At 40.3% G+C, this 16,145-nt stretch overlaps 1 protein-coding gene across 2 annotated transcripts; it reads left to right on the top strand.

Moving 5' to 3' along the window:
* Positions 1-74: 74 nt before the first annotated feature.
* LOC131217263 (protein At-4/1) lies at positions 75-14,329 on the top strand. 2 transcript variants are annotated; one of them, XM_058212143.1, is made up of 8 exons: positions 78-225; positions 1,910-2,015; positions 2,720-2,775; positions 3,192-3,269; positions 3,354-3,427; positions 3,513-3,646; positions 4,150-4,245; positions 14,080-14,329. In XM_058212143.1, exons 1-8 carry the CDS (start codon positions 163-165, stop codon positions 14,229-14,231), a joined length of 759 nt encoding a protein of 252 aa, XP_058068126.1. In that variant the 5' UTR covers positions 78-162; the 3' UTR covers positions 14,232-14,329. The 2 variants fall into 2 exon arrangements, with proteins under 2 accessions (XP_058068127.1, XP_058068126.1); XM_058212144.1 differs by lacking the exon at positions 1,910-2,015 and having other exon boundaries at positions 75-225.
* Positions 14,330-16,145: the final 1,816 nt, after the last annotated feature.

Genomic DNA, 16,145 nt, shown 5'->3' with positions numbered 1-16,145 from the left:
TAGAGTTCTTAAATGAGCTGAAAAAATGGATGGACGGCATGGATAAAAAGAATACATCATTATGGGGTCCACAGCAGGGGTCACTACCGAATCCGAGTCCACGAGGATAAAGTATGCCCGTTTCAAAAAGACAAAAAACCAAGCTTTCCAGAGAAACTGAAAATGGCGGCAACCAGCGACGAAGAAATGGAATCCCTACTCCGGAACTTCGACCACATCTACCAGGTACTCCCATTCCCATCGATCTGACGGTTCTGATTCATTCATCTGCTTGCGGTCGCCTTTTTTCGGATATATTCAAATATCCTCCGTATTCTGATATCTATTCCTTCCCAGAAAGAAAGAAAACGAAACAACTATCAGTCGAAGAATTAGGGTTTTGTATTTGGAGGAAATCACAAAAACCTACTTGCTTGTATTTGATCATCATCGTCGTTGTCATCGCTGCCACCATCACCGATTCACGACCATAATCATCACCATCACAGCGGACGGTATTTCACACAAGAAAGCTCTGTGGGCCCACCGTGATGCTTGTGTGAAATCGACTCCGTCCGTCGGTTGTGCCAGCTCATGTTGGGACTCAGATGCCTAAATGGGCAGATGGGAAGCTCAACTGGGGGCGACCGCCATTGAGACCTTGCTGGGGCCACTGAAGTTTTGGATCAGGCTGATATTCGTGTTGTCCTCTTGTCCCGGTGGGACTAAGCTTATGAACGAGTTGGATGGCATGTAAACATCATGGCGGGCCCCCGCCAATCTTCTGTTTTCCTTTTTTCTTTTAATATAATCAGTGACTTTTCCAAAAAAAATAAAAATAAATCATGGTGGACCCCAAGAAGGTTTCAACGGTGGGCATCCCCATCTGATTGTTTCCCATGGTGTGGCACAGTGAGTTTTGGGTCTACCCAATTCTCTGGATCACATCCTAACATGAGCTGGCACAAATGATGGATGGAGTGGATTTCACACAAACATCATGGTATTCCACACACAGCTTTTTGTTGCACAGGCTCCCTAAAACTGGGTCCCTCCACCACTGTCACCCCTATCATCATCATCCGCAATAGCAGCATCACCACCGCCGCCGCCACCACCACCACCACCACCACCATCATCATGCAGAGCCCTGCTCATCCACATTCAAGGACATGTGTTCAAGATACCGGCTTTCCATCAGGTGGTAGGCCAATATATGAAACAAATCGATGGCTAGAAAGAAAACAGGGTGCTTGGCACAACTTGTGCTAACATGTACCTAGAGGATGGGATAGTTATTTCGGGCCCTGCACAAAAATTGGGTGTGTAAGGTAGCGGTCGAATGAATGGGACATGTCATCTAGTGGGCGCTTTGTGGATGTCTCCGGTGCAAGAATTGAACGGATTGGACGGCCCAAGTGGCCCGAATGGTGGTAGTTTTTCCCGTTAGACATTGACTATTGTTAATGCTCTCTTTTTACCATCCATTTGTGCATTTCCACTAAGATGTTGAAATTATTTCATTGTAATTGCTTCATGATGTTTGGATTCATCATGTGGGAGATTGGCAAGTGTCTGCGACATCTGATCCGTGCATCAGGTGGGGGCCGTGGGGCGCACTATTTCATGACCCCTGAGGTCAGAAATCAGGCTGATGGACTTATCAGGCAGTCTACATTTGTATGAAAACTGTGGATTGTTTGACAACATTTCTGTCTGTCAGGATTCAGCATGGAAATGTGGCCCGGCCTGTGAGTGAACTGGCCTGATTTTCGGAACAGATCATCCACATGGTGTGGCCCACCTAATAAACTGCGTGGGTGTCCTCTGTGTAGAGCGGCATGGGGGTTACAGTAATACACATTTCGTTTTTTATCCAGTCAAAGCATTCCATAATATTCTTCTTGCTGCACTCATCTGTGCCTATTAGGAATACAAAGGTGGGATTGCAGAGCTTCAATTGCTGAAGTCAAGCTATGATGTTGAAATTAGAAGGCGTGAAGCTCTTGAAATTACGTGCAGCAATCTGAGGACAGGTTTTGGAGTAGTCTGATTTAGCTCAACATGTCGAGATATGTCTTACGATATAGTTGCAACCATAGAATCTTCGCACTGTATTTTCTCTTATTCAATATGTTCTCTTCCGTGCTGCCTAATTTGTTTTGGAACTGGGCTTGCTTCCACTCCTTGACACCCCACGAACTGCCTTACATCCTATGTACAGCTCTATAATACAGGAGTACCATCTTAACAGAGGACTGAATTGCCATCTCATTAGTGGTTTGAAGTTTCTTCTTCTTCTTCTTTTTTTGAAAGGAAACACTAGAAGGAATTGAACCTTGGATCAATCACGCACACTACACTACCAGCTCATCTAAGGAACATGAGACTTGAAGCTTAAATTTTCAACCAAGTTCTTATTCAGATCCTCTGAAAATTTGTTTTTGTGAGATAGTTTTTGAAATTTAAAGTTGCTTATATCATGAGATATTGTTTGGAAGCAACATGATCTCATTTGCAGATATTAGTCCCTTTTTGATTGGGGGGATGAAAAGATCCCCCCCAAAACTTAGAATTTCCACAAGATCGAATTTCCAGTTTTCCTCGAGCATTGTCCCCTCCCAAAAGCACTTTGCTGACAAAGAAGAAGGCAAACTGGTCTGTCTTTTGGTGATATCTAGACTAGCTACCCTACCAATATTGTGGCCTGAAATTGATTTGAGAAAGTACTTGTGTGCAGATAATGAACGTCTAACAAAGATGTACACCGAGTCTTTAACTAAACTTGCTAATCAGGTATGCTTCCTGTCATACTTTTTGAAAAAACAGAGGCAATCCTGTTGAGGATAATAATGTTCTTGAAAATTTCAACTTCTCTGTCCCTTAGGGAAACAATCTTGTAGTCATGCCCATAGGAGGCTGTTTGGATATTCCTAGAACACAGACAGCTGAACACACTTTTGCCCATTTACATTTTGAGGAATCAGAGCTGCTTGGTTCATCCGTCAAAATAGGAATCACAGGATGCGTGGAACACTCCCTTCCTGCAAAATGTACCTCAGAATGAGAATGCAACAATAAAAAATAGGATGCATTGCCATCCCATTTTCATTTTGGGTGGTGGGCATGTGCTTGCTTCCTCATTTTAGGTGCACTCACAACTCATCCGAGACAATCTACTTGTTACATTGACCATTATTTGTGTTAGACAGTTAGAGCGTCGTGCAAAGTGCCGAAATTTGGAAGAAGAGCTGAAAAAGGTCAACGACGAACATCTCCACAAGGAAGATGTAAGTCACGCAGGGCCCTGATTTAATAAGCCAATGAAAGAAGATAAAGACCATGATCATGGGGAAAATGATTCCTCTAAACAGGAATATAAGAAAGCGATGGAAATGCTTAAACACAATCACGCATTCAAGACTGCAGAGCTAGAGGAGAAAATAAGGTGATTTTCTTATTTATCTAGAAATTCGTCTCTCTGAATTCTTTCTTAGGTTCTAGCACATGACTTTGTGTGGTGTGCCTGCCAGATGTTGTCTACTTCAAAAACAAGCAAATGAAGTTACAATAAACCAACTCCGGCAGGACTCGTCTGCATGCAAGAGCCAAATAGATATCCTAACCAACAGCTTGGAAAAAGTTAATGTTGATGTAGAGTTAAAGTGTGAGGTCTTGATTTTTTAAAGCTTTGATAAAAGTTTAGGTTCCAGTGTGCATTGACTACCGTTTATCAAACTGCAGCAACCCCACTAGCATTGGTTGGTGCACTTGGAAATGGAACTTCCAATTAGTAGACCACCGCTTAATGAGCTATAGCCAAATTTGTACTGATTAGAAGTTCTTCGCTATCTGATCCATCAACCATATTTGCACAGTTGGGAAAAGTTTAGAGCGGCAATCCATTAAAAAAAGTGTACCAATCAAATGGTACAAAACAGCCATCCATAAGAAAAGTCTACCAATCATATGATTCAAAGCAGCCAATAGTGCAATGTTTGACCATTGGCGCATCCATGCTGTGGCCTATCATTTGATTGTTCCAAAATGGCATATTTGCCATTCTTGTGAGTTGTAGCATACCATTTACTAAATGGTACTCGATGCGTAGTAGATTTGGCTTTTTGTTAAATTAGAACTGCAGATAAGGTTGTGCATCCTTTGTGACAGATCATCATGAGATACAAGATTTGAAGGATTGTCTCCTGGTTGAACAAGAAGAGAAACGTGAATTGATCAAGAAGCTCCAAATTGCAGAAAAAGAATGTAAGTATTAACAAGAACACATACAAAATCAGTGGCCATGGCCATTAAAAATGTTCTAAAAATTCTAGGGGTGCAAATGCGTCGGGTGGACCTGATGGGTTTCTGCACCCTACCCGACAATAAACAGTTCTGGTTATGAATTTGGACGCCATTTCGATCTGGATCCAAAGTTCCCCCGTTACTAAATGGGTTGGGTCTAGGGTCTCTTAAACCAACCTGACCTGATGCACCCTAAATGCAAATTTTAAATGGTTCTGATTTTGAACAACCTAAATTGAACCTACCTGGATCCAATCTAGGCCCAGGTCTGATTGAAAGCCTACCCATAAAATTTTAGATGTATTTAACATATCTTATCTTCAGATATGGGATGCGTGCATATATCACTTTCTTGATTTACATTGTTTTAATACATTGATTACTATAAATTACGCAAGGATGAGTAATTTATTATTTGATTATATATTATATGTATACCGATTAACTTGAGGTATCAAATTAGCTCATCGAGGACAATATATACCTGGATTTGCTTCTTAATTCTTATCAGTTTATCTAAGATGACAGAAGACCACGTGCTTATGGAGCTTATTAGATTTAGATTTAGGCCTAGACACTCTCCCAAGAGATTTAACTTGAAAGTGGGCTAAATGCCTTAAGGATAGGCATTCAGGTGCCTTCCACATCATTATTAACTTAAAAAGTTGGTTAAACACCTCTAAGATGGGCATTTAGGTGCCTTTAAGTACAGTATTAAGCGGAAAAGTGGTATGAATGCCATCAAAATAGGCATTTAGGAGCATTTACCAGTGTTTTAAATAGCTACGTTATGTAGCGTACATAGCGGAGCTTAGCCTTAAAGCTACATGGCTCATGAAAATAGCTCAAGTCACATGTAGCCTACGCTTCATGATAATTTCTATAGACTACGCACTACGTAATGTAGGGCCATTTTCACACCAGGCTCGAGTGGGTTGGCCTATGGGATATAGGGGCACACTCGGGGTGGGCGGCTCGTGTGAGGCTAGCCCCACCCATGTGAGGTGGGTGGCTCGTGTGAGGCGGAACCCATGTGATGTGGGGCCCAGGAGGGGGGTTCGACTGAGGAGCTAACCCATGGGATGTGGGGCCTGGGCTATGAGATAAAGGGATTGATTCATTACGCTCTATCAGTTTGAGCTTTTAGAGCAAGTGGTTAGTTGTCCTGCGTCACTATGTAGCTCATGTTACAAGTTATTTTTCACTACAACATTAAAATCAATTAATGTTTTCAATGATTTATTACATTTTTCTATTTAAAAAATAGTTAATTATTTCAATGCTTTTAGTAAAATAATATAAGTAATAGTATTGAATTTCACTTATCTTTCTTTACATTTATACTTAAACATTGCCCTTTCTTATTAAGGGCCATTTGCATAAAAGTAAATAGAGGTAAATGAGAGGAATTATGAGTAAATGGAGGTAAATGGCATTTGAGGTATGTTTGGATGGGAGTAAAGGCATGTAAATGAAATGAAATAGAAGTAAATGAGCATGTAAATGAAATCCTCTCTACAAGAGAGGATTTGGAAGTAAATGGGGTGAAATGCTTTTTTGAGCTCCCTTGGAGAGTCGCACAAGTAAACAAAAGTGTCTTTATGCACATGTTCGTCATACATGTGGCACGTTGATGATGCTCCAAAACAATCCAATTATTGGGTACATCACTAAAATCACACCAAAATAATGACCCAAACCGTCCAAAGGTTGGCCATCTAAATGGACGGCTAAAAAATGTTGGCAAGTTGCTTGTTTGTGATCCTTACATTTGTGCTCTATTCGAGACTCAAAATTTCTTCATTTTTTTGCAAAAGTAGATATTGTAATGGACTTATTACAATCACTCTATTAAATATCACATATGTACACTAAGTTGGGACATTAAAGCTGAATTGGGATATCACATATACTCCTGCGAATATATTGAAAAATTCAAATGCATTCCAATTCCTTAATCGTGATATTTTACTTAAAAACTAGGCAAAGTTCTTTAAGGATGAGCATCTAGGAGCCTTAACTTGAATTTATACATTGAGAAGGGGGCAAAATGCCTCAATGATGGACATTTAGGTGCCTTTACTTGGATCTTTATCTTGAAAAGGGAGCACAATGCATCATGGATGGCCATTCAAGTGCATGTATCTTGATTTTAACGTAAAAAGTGGGCAAATGCCTCATTTATGTGCATTTAGGTGTCCTTACCTAAAATTTTGAAAAGTGTGCAAAATGCCTTAATGATTGGCATTCTGGTGCTCTTAAGTGGATTTTTAACTTGAAAAGCACTCAAAATCCCTCAAGGATGGGCATTTATGTGCTTAACTTGAAAAAAGGGGGAAAAAATGCCTCAATGATGGGCTTTTTGATGCCCTTGGATTTTGAACTTGAAAATGAGTAAAATGCCTCAAGAATGGGCATTTAGATGTCCTCATCTGCATTTTTAACTTGAAAAATGTGATAAATGACCCAAGGATGGACTTTTAGGTGCCCTTGGTTTTTAACTTGAGAAGTGGGCTAAATTCCTCATGGATGGGTATTTAGGTGCCCTTATCTTGATTTAGAACTTGAAAAGGGGGCAAAAAGTAGAAACAATAGAAAGAAGAGTGAGAGATGGAGAGCGAGAGTGAGAGTGAGAGTGAAGAAGAAGAGTACGAAGAGAGAGAAGGAAAATGAACATGACTTTTTAGGGAAATGTAATACTTGTGTTAGTCCCTCTTGACTAACACATGTATATATTAACATGTGAACATACATTTAGTGTTTTGTAGGTATACAACAATGGAATTGACATGCACACACATTTACACATAAATTCACATTCCCTAAACTCTCCCTTAAGCCAGAGCATGGAAATCAATCATGCCCAGCTTGGAGTGCAGGCAAAGAACATGGTGTCAACTAGTGCCCTTTGTTAAAAAAATCGACGAGTTGATCATTCGACTTTTAATATGACATGATGCAAGCATCCTTAGAAGCCACTTTACATTCAACTTCGATATGTTTGGGTATGCTGATAATAAACTGGGTGAAGATATGAATAGCTATAAGATTATCATTGTGTGGCATCATAGGAGAAGAAATTGGCATTCCTAATTCGGTTAAAAAGGTCTTCAACCTAGTAGCTTCCATACACCATGAGGGATTGCTCAATACTTGGCTTTAGCACTAGAGTGGGCCACAACAGATTGCTTTTTACTCTTTCATGTCACTAGATTCCCACCAACCAAAGTGCAATATCTAGAAGTAGATGACAATCTAAAGCCAACGCAGTCTGCAGTAGTATAGACATCAAAATAGTGATCATGTGGAGAATAAAGAATTCCTGGTCCATATGCACCTTTGAGATAATTCAAAATAAGGTAAAGGGTATCCAAGCAATTCTTGTGGCAAGCATGCATGACTTGACTGAATACATTAACTACATATGCAATGTCAGGATGAGTAATAGTCAAATAGATGAATTTGCTGACAAGACGCTAATATAAACTAACATCAGCCAAAGAATTAATTACTATCAAGTTGGAGTTCATGATTTTGTTCAGTAAGAGTGTCTACAGGCTTAACACCGAGAAGACTACAGTCATGGAGAAGATTAAGGGAATTTATATATATATATATATATATATATATATATATGAGAAATGACAATACCACATTGAGATCTTGCAACTTCAATCCCCAATAAATATTGAAGAGACCCAAGATCTTTAATATCAAGTTCTATAATGAGAAACCCCCTTAATGACTTGATAGCTTCACTAATCTTCACTGGTGACAATGATGTCATCTACATTTACAATAACAATAAAGAGACCGACAACACATTTGAATAATATATGGTCACTACAACTTTGTGAATGTTCATACTTTTTAATTTAATTTTATTTTTTAATAATATTCATACTTCACTAATGTACATCGAAAGTGTTCGAACAGGCTCGCAAGGTTTGCTTGAGATCATAAATGGCTTTGCAAAGCTTACAAACATTATTACTCCCTACAACTAGTAGGAAACCCGGAGGAGGTGTAACATTCACTTATTCATGTAGGTCCCCATGGAGAAATGCGTTCTTGACATCAAGTTGATGGAGAGGCCATGATAAATTAGCAGCCAGGGAGAGTAACATGCGCACAGAATTAAGTTTCGCAGCAGGAGCAAAAGTCTTGTGGAAGTCCATCCCCCGAGTCTAAGTAAAACCTCTGGCCACAAAATGAACCTTGTAGCGCTCAACCTCTCCATCTAATTTATGTTTGATAGTGAAGACCCATTTACATCCAAGTTGTAATGCATCTTCCATCCTGACATCTTTATGTGGCACTCATAGTTCTCTAACTGGAGAGTTTGCAGATTTTCATCGTTGTCTAGCTTTGCTTGAAGGGGCCTCTTCTTCTCATTAGGATATCCCTTCCATGTCGGGTATCTCAACATCTACATAATTAGTGTCCACTTCTTCCTCTAGTACATCCCAGATCATTGATTATGGAGCCTCAAATCATGTGACCAGTACAAACTCCTAGTTCCCCTCTTAGTCATCATTATCCCCATATGCCAATCATGTCAAACCAGCTGATGGTTCCCACACCAGTGTGGCGAGTGTGGGAACCATTCACGTCTCTCCATCTCTACATTTATCTATGGTTCTTCATGTCCCCTACTTGTCATCTAATTTATTATCTGTGGATTGTCTTACTCAGTCTCTCAACTGTAGTGTGAAACCTTTCTCACATTGCTTTTCAAGACTCGAGGATTGTATAGAGGATTAGGAGTGGTCGTGACTCGTGAGCAAGGCCACTTCTACCTCTTTCAACAATGGATAGTTTTGGACCTACCCTCTAGACATCTAGTCAAGCTAAAGCCGAATTACCAATCAAATTATGTATTGGCATCGTTGCCTAGGACATATTCCAATTGGTAGCTAAAGTTATTGCTTCCTTTTTTGTTTACATCTAGTCATGCAAATGATTAATATGAAACTCGTCAACTCGCTAAACATTTGTGCTCCTCTTATCTTTGTTGTTCTAATGACAAATGTGACTCTCCTTTCACCCCTTTTCACTCTTATGTATGGACTCATTCCCTTGTTGCTTCTAATTTTGGCTACAAGTACTATGTTTCATTCATTGATGACTACACTCGAACTACTTGGGTTAATTTTATAAAATGCAGGGATGGGGTTTAACTCCCTTTCATTTTAAAACACTTCAAGGTTTCTAAATGTATATCCTTAAGGCATTCAACCAATTTCTCAATTTAGAACTCTTTAAGGGATTTAGCCCACCATTCAAATTCAAACTCCATGAAAAGGCACCTAAATCCATATCCTTAAGGCATTTATCCCCCTATTCATTTTAAAACACTAAGGCATCTAAATGCATATCCTTGAGGCATTCAACTTACTTCTCAATTTAAAACTCCAAGTGAAGGCACAGTGATGCACGACAATGCATGGGGTTAAATATTGAGGTGACATCATTCAGAAAATTAAATTAATTAATCGAAATCACAAAACATGCCAAAATCATCAAACATCTCAAGATTCCAATAAGAAACTACGAATAATTTAGGCCAAAATTAACAAACAACGCCTTGCATGATCATTAAATACTTAAAGCTAGGATCTAATGGATGTAAGAACATCCAAATAGCATAGGAACAAGTTTATTTTAAAGAGGAAAACCTAATACTACCTAGGGTTTAGGGAATTTTGGGAAATGGCGAAATTTGGGTTTAATCGGCTTAATTGGCTAAGGGCTTTAGGTATTAATTGAAGGGAATTAGGTTCTTGGGTGGTGGGATGTTAGAGATTTTAGGTTAATTAGGAATTTAGGGTTTGGGGGATTTGGGGAAAATAGGAAATTAATGAATCTAGGGTTAGGATTAGGGTTTACGGTAAGGGGTAAAGGGGTTTTGGTGTGATAGAAAAGTGGAAGCAAAGGGGGAAGAGAGAAACTTGATGAGGACATCACGTCACGTACACCCTTACGTACGTATCAGAGGAGGAGGCAGGCCGCACCACTTTCCTTGTGGCTAGGCGAGTACCTGTGATCGTGCTGAAGACCCCATGTGCATGTGCGAGCATCTGGAAGATCTCATACTAGGAAGATGCACATGAGTTGCTTTATGGAGTGATCCAGACCGTTGGATCGGAGGGACGCGACGATCGGACCATTGGATCGCATGGATTACATGATCGGGCCATTGATCGTTGGTTGTCCACATCAGTTTTAGATTTTATCATATTTTAGGATTTATCTTTTGCTTATTTTATATTTGGATTTTGGACACATTATGAGTGTTTTGGTTGATTTTATTTAGACTAGGGCTATTTTCGTTAAAGTTCACAAGACATGGGGATTATTGTAATTTTGAAATTTCTTGGATCTATAAAAAGAGGGGGGCGTGTGAACTCTCTCCCATGGAATTTCGTGATAAAAAAAGAAGAGAAAAACTATTGCTTTCTTTTCCATCTTCATGCAATTTGAAGATACTTCCATGCAATTTGGAAGGAAGATTGGTGCGAGGCTAATCTTCATCAACAGAGGTGCGAGGTCTACATCTATCCCCACATCATCTTCTCTTTTCTTCCCCATCGATTTATTCTCTTCAGTTTCTTAATTCTCCCATTCCAAATCTTCGTTTTCTCCAAAACCCAACTTTCCCATTCCTCCATCCTCGAAACCTTAACCTTAAACCTAAAATCCCTAACTTTCCCCAAATTACCCAAACCTTAATTTTCACCCTAGGATGTATTAGGTTTCCTATTTTAAAATAGACTATGCTCTATGTTAATTGGATGTCCCTACATCCATTAGATCCTAATTTCGTTTTATTTAATGATCTTATGTTATGATATTCGTAGCTTAGGTTAGGATTACGCATGATTTTCTTTTGATTTCATGATATTTGTGATGAATATAGCGACATTTGTGTTTTTTTGTTAAATATCTTAATTCGGTTATCTGATCTCACATGTTACTTAGTTCATGCATCGGTCTTGCATCAAAACCGCACGAACCAAGCTAGGGCTTCACACGTATGTGGTTGTACGGTCACACGTGTGGGGCTTGGGGGCTAGGGTCTGGGTTCTCAAAGATGGGGTTTAGATGGAGAAGGTTAAGTAGAAGAATGGGGAAGGTTTCTAGAAGGGTTTTGGAGGTTTGGAATAGAGAAGATGAAAAGCTTAAGGGCGTGTTTGGATGGGCAAATCCCATGGGATTGGATTGTATTAGGGTGGATTGCACCCTTTTCGAGAAATTAATGGCTGCGTCAGTGGATTGCTTGCGATCCCATGGGATTGCTATATCCAGCGAGTCACCTGCTAGGATGTTTGGATGGGCGGGATGGATTTGCCCTATCCAGCCCCTGTCGTGTTTGGACGGGTATGGGATTGCAACATATGCAACATATCCTATATGATACACCAGAATCGTTCCCATTGGTGTGACCACTAGGAATCTTTGTTCGGATCTATATTTGGTATTTATGGTTTAAATACGGGTTTGCACCTGATAGACGGAGTGGATTTACATACATATACACAGTGGGCTCCACATGAGTTTTATATCATCATCCAGGAAATAGGTGCGCATCTCCGCGAGATTTCGCATGTAGCAGCGAACTACACCCAATCCCACAAGAAATCCAGCAAGGAAATCCCAAATCCAGCACAAAATCCATCCAAGTCCACCCTCCAATCCCATCCTTCTTCACTCCTGCGCCGCCCAAACATACCTAAATACGAACGCTGTTGGATTCAAGAAATCTATCCACCCTAATACCACCTACTCCAACGCATGATGCCCATCCAAACACGCCCTAAAAGAATACATTGGATGGAGAAGATAAGCTACGAACAATAGTTGGAAGCTTCGCACTCTCGTAATTGAAGAAGGGCTTCGCGTCGATCTTTGTTCCAAATCGCTTGGAACTTGTCTTTACATCGCATGCAGATTGAAAGAGAGAAAACAGTAGAGTTTATGAAGAAGATAATGTCCCCCCCCCCTCCTTTCTTTTATAATCGCAGCAGGTTTTGAAAATTATAAAAACAACCCTGTGTAGTGTACTTCTACTAAATCACCCCTATTCTAAGAAAAAAACATAATCCATCTCTCATAAATGTTCCAAAACATAAATCAAACTATAAAAGAAATCCTAAGATCAACCCTACACCATTGAATGGCCTATGTATCATCCATCAGGCCCCGCAAGTGGTCACGATCATGATCCGACGGTGATGATGGTCCCGATTGTGATCCAACAGTCAAAATGATATAACGATGAAGATCAACGGCCCGATGCTCCTCATGAAGATGCTCATGAAGATCCAGGCCTAGCGAACCCCATGTACAGGTCATCCAACCATAAGGACACCAATGCTCGCCTCCTCCTTGCGTACACTCGAACGGATGGGCACGGATGTCCTTGTCACATTGTAATGCCCATCCAAGGGATTTTGCCCACTTTTCAAGTTCAACCTCTATGTAAATGCTCCTAAATGCCAATCTTGAGGCATTTAGCTCAATTTTAATGTTAGAACTCTAATTTAAGGCACGTAAATGCCTAACCTTGGGCATTTATACTTTCAATTTAAAACTCTAGTTAAAGGCATCTAAATGCTTATGCTTGTCATTTGGCCCACTTTCGAAGTTAAGACACTAGTTAAAAGGACCTGAATGCCAATCCCTAAGGCATTTTGTCTGCTTTCAATTAAAACTCTTTTAAGTAAAGGTGCCTAAATGCCCATTCTTATGGCATTTACCCCACTTTTCAGGTAAAAGCTATTGATAAAAGCACGCAAATGCCTATACCTAAGGCATTTAGGCCACTTTAATGCTAAAATCATCTCTTAGGATTTGATGTGTCATGTGAGAATAAGGTAGCCCATATCTTAGTTTTGTTTGTTTAGAATATTTGGGCAGGAATCCTCACAACGTATGTTCTGATTTTACAGTCAGTAGAGCTTTGATCATTAGCAAACGTATTGTTTTCTAATGTTCTGGACTTTGTACATGTGGGACCCATGTTTTGTTGATCCAAACCGCTTTGTCTCTTGATGGATGGAGGTTACCCTCAAAGAAGATCCCAACACTTTGATACAGTGACCTATGAAGACAGTCAAGAGAGAACACAACAACAGACCACATTCAATGGGAAAAGGAGCCAAATATCAAAGGTTTAAGTTCTTCCATTTCTTGGAGAGTTCTTGGCCGCCTCCATTTGGGTCAAACAGACCAACAGATTGGATCACCAAATCATACGCCCCACCTGTATATGTTCGCTGATGAGGACCCTATAATTCCTCTTTTACAAGTTGAGCTGTCGAATTTTGATTTGGCTTCAGGAGATCATTTCTCAGCTAAACAGATCCAATGGTTGTATGAATATAGTTTCATGAGAGAATCTGTATAGCAATGGCATGTTTGGATGCAGAAGTGAACTGAATTGCAAAAATCAGTTCAATGAAGAGATTTGTAATGAGGTAATATTCAAGTCCAGTTGCTACACCAACTCGGAAGTAATACAATTTCAATTTGGAACACAGACTCAATATGAATACAAGGAAGCAAAAAATGCAACAGTTACACTTTGTTAGTAATAATTGTAATTCAATTCAGCAGTGCATCCAAACACGACAGATTGTCTTTCAATATGAAAGGTGGGTAGGAAATTGCAATTTGGTCATTTTCATGTGATTAGACTAGTAATTGCAACCAAATACAACTGTGTCCAGACGCACCCAACAAGTCCATCTTGATTTTCAGCTGCTTCCTGATTACTATTTTGGTTTGCTGCAGTGATGATTTGCAAAATGAAACAGGCGGACCAGCAGCGGGAATCGACTTCGAACCGTCATGTGGAGACATTGAAGCAGAAGATAATGAAACTGAGGAAGGAGAACGAGGTGTTGAAGAGGCAGCTGCTCGTCCCGCAATTCGAAGATATGTAATGGGATTTTCAAATTTCTCAGCTTGTGCTTGGTAAGGATTACATAAACAGCTTCTTGGAAGTTTCAAAAAACATATCGCGGCAGTTCAGAAGTTTCAATTTGGAGGATCCCAGAAGAGAACTATAAGATATTCAACCCATGTCTTTGTACTGCATATGTGTGTTTTTAATTCTGACAAGTGGGGCCCATGATCCTGTAATCTAGACCACTGATCTGTTGCTTCTCTGCATTGATGGACCATGCCTCAGAAGCTCCTCCTATGGAACAGTCGTAATTTTGATTTGTGGCCTAAAACAGATGGTTAAGAAGAGAAATACATCAGTCATTCACATTCAGCTGAAAAAATAGTACTTTTATTGGTAGATAGGATCTTCCAGTCTTGGAGATTTTAGAAGTATGGCCCACCCTTGGTGGAATACAGAAGAACAGTGGTCAGGATTGCAGAATAATGGACCCTACTTGTCAGAATTGGAAATCTGCATGCATACTGTACAAAGATGCGTGTCGCTTATATTATTTTCTCTCGGGAGCCGGGGGAAGATTTCTAGCCCCTGTACACAACTCCACATGTGGCACACGTGTGGGGCATTCTGGCCGTCTATCATCAGCCGTGTGGGGATACCCTGGCCTAGAAATCAGGTTGATTTACTCACTATTGGACCACTCTAGGAAATGAATGGATTAACAGACTTCCATATTCATGCAAAGGAGTGCTCTACATATAGTGAGGTTCGTTGTAGGCGGATCTCATCACCATCCGATCGATGTCTTGAAGTTGGTAAGATGTTGACGCAGGGATGGACGTGATGAGATTGATCAATATCTTCCTCAAGAGGATAATTACTCTGAATCCACCGATCTTCTCTTCTCTCCACTCCTCACAGAGATTCCTCGAATCCACGGGGAAGAAAAATGGATGGACTTCGTGGATAAAACACGTACATTATGGTGGGGCCCATAGAGCTTTTCCACCACCGACTGGAAGCGGGTTTCCTGTGCAAGCTTTTTGCAGGAAGTTCCTGCGTTGGAATGCTATGTGGGGCCTACCGTGATGTTTGAGATAAATTCACCCTGTCCATCTGTTTTGTGAGACAATTACAGGACATGAGACAAAAAATTAGGCAAATCTAAAACTCAAGTAGGCCATACGAGAGGAAATAGTGGGGGATTCAGTGACTGCTGTTGAAACATTCACGCAGCGGATTGCGTACCGAGATTTGGATCTTCTGCATTTTTGAGCTCATATATCTACCCTAAAATGTTCTGGCGAAACGGATGGATGGTGTGTATATAAGACACATACATCACGGTGGGCCCCACTGTCTAGGATGCACCGAAGCTAGAGGTACGATAAAATACTCGGTTCGCACGTTCACAGACTACTGTTCTTGCTTTCAGTTATAATCTGGGCCTGAGGTTCTGTCGATGCAACCGTTGATTTGATTGGTCTCTCTGTGGATGGCTCATATGATAAAATCTCGTAGATCGGAGAAGACCCTACCCTTCAGTAGGTGGCCAAGAAATAGACGGTTGTGAATAGAAAACGGTAGTTCACACTCAACCAGGAAAAAGCTAAACATTACATGGCTGAGATCTTTTAATCTGGAGGATGTTTAATGCAAGGGCTATCCACGGGGAGACCCCTTATACTAACGGTTTAGACTACTGAATCATGGACTTATAAACTAACAGCGCGATGTACGGAATAAACCTCCGACGCGAGTATTGCACAATCCAGTTCGACAGAGTTAGCACGGTAGACGATTACCTTTTATGGGGTTTTTTTTTCCCCTGAACGGTTGAAAATTTATTTTACGAAATTAGATTTTTTAGGTACGGAAAAAAGTGGCTAGAAGTCTAGATTGGTAAGGTAGGTTCTGATCGGGATTAAAAAAGATAGGTAGATGAAAAGTC

The sequence above is a fragment of the Magnolia sinica genome, chromosome 10, assembly GCF_029962835.1.
Source record: "Magnolia sinica isolate HGM2019 chromosome 10, MsV1, whole genome shotgun sequence".
Taxonomy (NCBI): Eukaryota; Viridiplantae; Streptophyta; class Magnoliopsida; order Magnoliales; family Magnoliaceae; genus Magnolia; species Magnolia sinica.
The sequence above is the reverse complement of the archived record's forward strand: the minus strand, read 5'-3'. Positions and strand labels throughout refer to the sequence as shown.